Genomic DNA, 7,134 nt, shown 5'->3' on the forward strand with positions numbered 1-7,134 from the left:
TATATATACATATATATGTATATATATAGTGCAATATAAATGGGTAAGCATATATATATAGACGGCCTGGAAAGCACAAGTTGCTTGATCCAACAGTAACCATAGGTCTGCATACATGGTAATGCCTTGCATACATATTGTACCTTGTCACATGACTTTTTTTTTTTAAACATCCACATGACTCCAATGTCAGCTATGTGCCAAATTTCTGCCCTCCAGTTGTGGTAAAACTACAAATCCTATCATTCATCTGTTTCTGGGAGTCACACCTGTGGCTCTTTGAGTCTTGCAATGGTTTATGGGATTAGAAGTTTTACCACATCTAGAGGACTGAAGTTTGGCTACCCCTGCTTCATAGATTACATGGAATATAGTTCTGCATAACAATGCTGGAGAGGGACTTGGAAATAGTGGTCAACAGTAACACTACTAAAACCACTCAATGCTGTGCTTCAGCTGCAAAGACAAAGTTTTTATATCAAAAGTAAATAAAACATGTGATGCTAGTATAGTACTTCTCCTGTATACATCAACTTAAAGGCCTCTTCTAGAATATGGGGTTTGGATGTAATGCTAGCATAGTACTTCCCCTGTATACATCACTTTAAAGGCCTCTTCTAGAATATGGGGTTTGGATGTGATGCTAGCATAGTACTTCTCCTGTATACATCAACTTAGAGGCCTCTTCTAGAATATGGGGTTTGGATGTGATGCTAGTATAGTACTTCCCCTGTATACATCACTTTAAAGGCCTCTTCTAGAATATGGGGTTTGGATGTGATGCTAGCATAGTACTTCCCCTGTATACATCAATTTAATGGCCTCTTCTAGAATATGGGGTTTGGATGTGATGCTAGCATAGTATTTCCCCTGTATACATCACTTTAAAGGCCTCTTCTAGAATATGGGGTTTGGATGTGATGCTAGCATAGTATTTCCCCAGTATACATCAATTTAAAGGCCTCTTCTAGAATAAGGGGTTTGGGGCATCTCTTTGTGAAAAAGACAGGAGTTTTGGGGGTGGGTTAAGCAACTAAATTAATAAAAATGATTGACTATATCACTAAGAAGAGAAAAAAATGTATGTTCAGTTTGCAAAAGGCCTTAGAGGCAAGTTAAATAATGTGTTTAAATATCTCCAAAGTCAGAAAAAGTTTTGGCAAATACATTTTTTTTAATCTCAAGGACTGAAAAATACTAGATAAGGGGACAAAAGTTGTGAGTGGAAGACAATAGATTTTACTATCAGTTTTGGAAAGGGTGCAATAAAAATATTTAAGACAACCTCACTACAAAATGGTAAAATCAATGGTGGAATTTAAAAAAAAAGAGAAGATAATTGACAAGATGACTGGCTTCGGCCTCATTCACACGAGAAAAGGCCGGCACGTACAGCTACATGCTGCGTGCATGGCCGTATCGGGCAGCTCCCGGGAAGGACAGGTGCTGCATGTGATTAGTACGCAGCCCCTGTCCTGCTCTATGGGAGTACACGGCTATATGCCGCCCTACGCTCACCTGCCCTGCACGTCCGTGCGGGTGTCCGTACTCGTACGCTGACAGAATTAATCCTGTCTGAGCCGGGACACCCGCACCTGTATAGACCTGCACTTGGGGTGAGTGAGCGTAAGGGGGCGTATGGCCGTGTACTCCCATAGAGAAGGACAGGGGCTGCGTACTAATCACATGCAGCACCTGTCCTTCCCCGGAGCTGCCCAATACAGCTGTGCATGCAGCACAGAGCTGTACGTGCCAGCCTTTTCTCGTGTGATTGAGGCCTTAGGGAGCTGACCCTTATTCTCCCAGCTACAGTGCAGCTGTACAATGCAAGCTAATATACAGAAAGGTAAACATATTTATAAAATAGGTGTCATGATTTTTTTAAAATAAGTACTGGATTTTTTTAAAAATATTTGAATATCAGGTTTAATGTTAGTCTGATAGAAAGAAAGCATACAAATGGATTAGACTGTCAAGAAGGATCTGGGGATGGATTGCTCCATGTAATCTTAAATCTAGTCTATAGTCTAAATTAATGTAATACCGCTAATATTTTGGTGTTATTTGGAGGCTGCAACCATTTTCCAAATAGAGTGGTCTGAGCATAGGTCCGCGTCTCCAACAGGATTCCTCTGTAGACCGGGCCAATTATCTGAACTGGAAAGTGAAGAAAAATGAAATCAAATTATATACAACAGTTACATATGAAACATCTACAAATTTGACCTGCAATTCGTCTTGTGTAGCTGTATAGCGACTGAGTCATTCTTACAGACCACATGGCTCTAAATGAAATCCTGTCAAACGGTAGATTAGGTGTTCCCTTATTGTAGTTCTCAAAAAGGAAGATTGTCTAGCACGGAATCATCTAACAAGAAGCTACAGTTTCCTCAAAAGCTCTGTGAGAAAATCAGTGGTGGACATAATCACCAACGGGCCCCGGTTTAGGAAGGATTTTTGGACCCCTTATGCTGCCCAAGAATAGTCATTACAATACTCTGAACTCCATCAAGGTTCATCATTTGCAATGCCCCCTTCACTTGCAGTCTAAATGATGATAGTAGAATTCTGAATGTCCTAGTGCTGGTCAGACAGGAAGATGCTTAGTGCCTAAAACCACTTGGAAATTACAGGAATATAGTTAGGGCATCCTGAAGAATGATTTCCCACTTTTTATCTGTCCTAGAAATGAACAATGTCCAATTCTATGTTACAGTGGAAGAGGGTCCCAGCACCCACTTTACCCACATCTAGTATGAGGGCCCAATCTGCACAAATGGTATGTTCACATCTGAGAACACTACTGATTCTGAATAAGGGCTCATTCACACAGTCATGCACATCCGTATGCATGCCATTTGGATATATCTGATTTCTAAGATTTGTATTGCAGTGTGTCTATGCAATATGGGAACTATCAAAAACACATGATATATCATTCAATACAGTAGAGGCTTATATCTAAATAACAGAGAGGAAATTAATTACCAAAAGATGTATTGTGTAAATTAGGGTTGCACAGATACCAAGTACAGTATTCGGTACAAGTACGAGTACATGTACCGATACTTTTGAGCGCCAAGACTACACTAGAGAAAAATTCAAAAATTAGGAGGCCGCTGTCATTTGTAAGGCACACGGAGCTCCTGGGATTTGTACATCTCTGTTTTAATGTATGATTTTGTTTTTATAAATATAAATAAAGTGATGCACAGATACCAGTTTTGCGACTACGAGTACTGGTACTTGCCGAGTACTTACAAGTACGAGTACTGATACATTTTTGTTTATTGTCATGTGACAGTTTTTTAAAAACAATACAGACTAATGATTTCAGGACAGTGGTGGAGTGCCAGAGCCAGGTCCCAGCTGCAACCGCTGCAACCCTGGTAGTTGTCATGAAAATGCCAAGTATCGGCACTGGTACTCGGAAAGTATCTGTGCATCCCTAGTGTAAATGTAGTATTGTTTTCTTTCTGATCTTATATGACCCACCGAGAGAAAATGTGCTAACTTACCTTGTATAGGTCTTCCCTTCTGGATAAGAGTGGAGTTTGTCTTGATTATATATGGGGCAGGCTTAGGCTGGGGATAGATTCCAACATGCCCCGGGATCATTGTTTCACAAGCAGATATCGGTGCTCCAGTTGGGTAAGCGATAGATATGGGGCTGAAAGACATCAGAACTAAGAGGAGTGACCAATGAAGTTGTGCCATTCCCAGAGTAAGATCTGGTTGTGCTGTCTGTACCCTGGATGATAATTGGAAATAGGGAACAGTTCTCTCTAGTATAGCTCTGGACCTCTGAACACTTCAGCCGTACTGATAGAACTGAGTGCTGTAAACTGGTTTTACACAGACCATTTATATTCTGTGAAATCCATTTTGATGTGGTTGTTGATCACACTTCATGTAAGCATGGGTAAAGGTCATGTAAAATGGGAATTCAGTTAATCCAGAAGGAAAAGCTTCTTTGTAAACAGAGAATATTGATGGGTCTGGGGCAGCTAGAAGTAAGAAAATCTTTTCAAAGTATTATATAGTTAAATCGTCATCGTAGAGTGTTATAGTTTGGTAAAATAATACACTTTCACTCTTATACCTACACTTAGGGCGCATTCACACCATATGCATTTGGGCTGTGCTGGCTGTTTTTTCTAGTGCAGCCCAAACACAAGACAAGGCACTTTGCCTTGTCACAGGTGGGAACAGTCCGCACCACCACATTGCAGCAGTGTGCACTTACAAGAAGCCGTGGTGAGCAACCAGCTAGGGATGCACCGATACCAGGCATTTTCACGAGCACTCTTGAAGATGCCCACATACTAAAAGCCAACGCTGGTGTTTTACATTTTTAAACTGAAGCAGCTGGGGACTTCGGCAGCCTTCCTGTGAACCACGCGACGCCTGTTTACATCCCCCGCCTGAGGCCCCACACAGCGCTGGTGAGACTCCTCACAGCCCTAGTGAGGCCCCACACAGTCTCCTGAGACCCCGCACAACCCTCCTGAGACCTTGCAAAGCCCACCCGAGACCCCACATAGCCCACCTGAGAATCCGCACGGCCTCCTGAGACCCTGCAAAGCCTACTGAAACCCCACACAGCCTACCTGAGACCCCATACAGGCCACTTGAGACCCCGCACAGCCCACCTGAGGCCCTGCACAACCCTCCTGAAACCCTGGAGACATCAGACCACCACCCTGGAGCAACAGTATGTAGCGTCATATTATTCTGCATTGCTGTATAATGTATCGCTGGGATTTGTAGTTCTCTATAGCTGATGGTATTCTACATTGTTCTAAAATGTATTGCTGGGATTTGTAGTCCTCTATAGCTGGTGGTATTCTGCATTGCTGTATAATGCATTGCTGCGTGGCAGACCTCCATGGCAGATCAGTGTGTTTAGACCCGCTTCTATGCTCTCTTCTCTTGGTGCGGTGGCGCCCCTCCTGATCCACTGCAGAGGTGAGGCTTGAAATCACTTCATTAAAATCTTTCCACCATGAAAGATTAGAAGGGGAACCATTTATTATGACCGCGGCGAGTGTACCACTGGCAGAATACCTGAACAGTGACTACAGATGACTGACTGCAGTCACAAGTCTACCAAGAATTTTCGAACCAGCTCTTTTTCGACATAAGTCAGATTTCTGACTTTTCTGATCTGCATATGTAAAGGTTTGGTAACTCAAACTGTATTGAAACCAGACGCAGCCATGGATCTAGCATTTTCAGCAGGACAGCATTGGTAATTCCTATTTTACTAATACATTAAATTAATAAGTTGTGCCATTCTGTGTTACTGTTAGTCTAAAAACTTGTTTTGTGTGTGTGTGTGTGTGTGTGTGTGTGTGTGTGTGTATGTGTGTGTTTAGTGCTCTTATACAACTGTAAAAGTCATGGGATGAGCTTTATTAGTCCGTGACAAAACCGTCAAAGCATAGACATCAGAATTTAAAAGCCAAAATAATCAGGCATAGACAAGAGTCTTATACTGCTGTCACAAGCTAATCACACCTTAAAAAGAAATGAATGGGAGCTTGTATTCTTTTATCTGTTTAGCTCTGAATAACCAGATGACACCATTGGTTTGAAAAACCCCACATCACATATTCTATCCACGTCATCTGATTTAGAGAATGTACATTTAACATATAAAATACGGGGAGGACTTCTTTTAAGGGCTTCCTTGCCCACTTTTATTAAACGAACAGTCACAAAACGATGCGATTACCCTCGCAGGCATTCTTAATCACAGAAATACAGGCACATCCAGCCTCCTGTCTTTGCATTCACAGCACTGCTGCTCCAGCCTCAGGCCACTGTCTGTTCCTCCAGACAGTCTCGTGCTAACCTGCACAATAGGTCTCACAACCCCGCAGCTCCCTGCTGCACTGGCCTCCACTCTGACTCCTGGGTGGAGTTCTCTTGACTCACAGGTGGGGCCCTGAACATCCGCCAGCACCCTTTCCATAAGGGCTGTGCACAGGTGTGCAATCATTAGGTGCTCAACCCTACTAAACCACGGACCTAGGACTGGAGATCTCATCCCTCCCAGTTCTCTTAGAAATCTCAAAGTTCCAGGATCCCAATTATAATTTAGAAAACCCGGAAAGAATTTCAAAGCCAGCTTTTTCCTGGTAAAATGATTTCTGTCCTGGAACTGCTCAGCCCCTCTGGCTGATAGTCCTGGGTGACCCTTTTGCCTTTGGGATTGTACACCCCATTGACACCCATCATACCATAACAATAAACTTAAATAATAAAGTAAAACACAACAACGATTGTGGAATAACTAGGCCGCGGCACCTTTATTGGGTTTTAATTAATTTAACCAATAAATAGACTTTAACCTTTATTACCAAACAGAACCACTGTTAACCATTAGGAGACCACCATGCTTAGTCATGAAGACTCAAGCAGCAATAACTTACACCAACCAAATTACTGTTTACCAACCACTGTCCACCCACAAAGTGGGCGACATTAAGAGAATACATTTTAATGATATATTTACAATTTATTATTTAGGTAAACAAAAAATATTACATAAGCATATTGCATATTTACTATTCCCATCCAGGAGTTAGAACCCTAGGTTCCTGAGTTTACTAGACTAGCATTAGAGCATAAGTAAACTCTTACCAAATATTTCGTAGAGCACTGTAAGTAGAACAGGTTAATAGTAATTTTTGTTTTAAAAAATATAGTTTTCCTTTTTACGTTACTCATATTGTGTCACTGTGCACTGTGCACATCCTGTAGAGCCTTCTGTGGAAATGTATGTGATCCAGTGGCAGCTGCATGTCAAAGTTTTTACTGCAGTGCATACAGTCAGGGCCAGCTGGGATGGCCATGAGCAGTTGCCACACAAGGTGGCCATTTCTGCCGCCCTCGGTCCTCTCTAGGGCAGCAGTAGTGCTGCCTGTGTTTATGTGCACCCACACACATACATAGGCAATCAGGCCAGTGACACATAGCCTGGTAACAGTGTAAGCTCAGCGTCAGTGGCGTCACAAGGGGGGGTGCGGCCCACACCCAAATGACACCATTGGAGGGGCGACACCAAAATGATTGACCATCACCTAGATAGCCGCGGGCAGGTATCAATAAGATCGCCACACATGCGCA

At 42.5% G+C, this 7,134-nt stretch overlaps 1 protein-coding gene across 1 annotated transcript in view; it reads right to left on the minus strand.

Moving 5' to 3' along the window:
- Positions 1-3,737, minus strand: part of LOC108799953 (putative defense protein 3) — a 6,163-nt gene extending 2,426 nt beyond the window's left edge. Inside the window, exons 1-2 of the mRNA XM_018571898.1 lie at positions 3,519-3,737; positions 2,045-2,157 (exon numbers count right to left, since the gene is read on the minus strand). Coding sequence (XP_018427400.1) covers positions 2,045-2,157; positions 3,519-3,717 — 312 coding nt within the window. The 5' untranslated portion in view covers positions 3,718-3,737. The remainder of the gene's footprint in view (positions 1-2,044; positions 2,158-3,518) is intronic.
- Between the last annotated feature and the right edge of the window lie 3,397 nt (positions 3,738-7,134).

The sequence above is a fragment of the Nanorana parkeri genome, unplaced genomic scaffold (assembly GCF_000935625.1).
Source record: "Nanorana parkeri isolate BGI_ZX_2015 unplaced genomic scaffold, ASM93562v1 scaffold1862, whole genome shotgun sequence".
NCBI lineage: Eukaryota > Metazoa > Chordata > Amphibia > Anura > Dicroglossidae > Nanorana > Nanorana parkeri.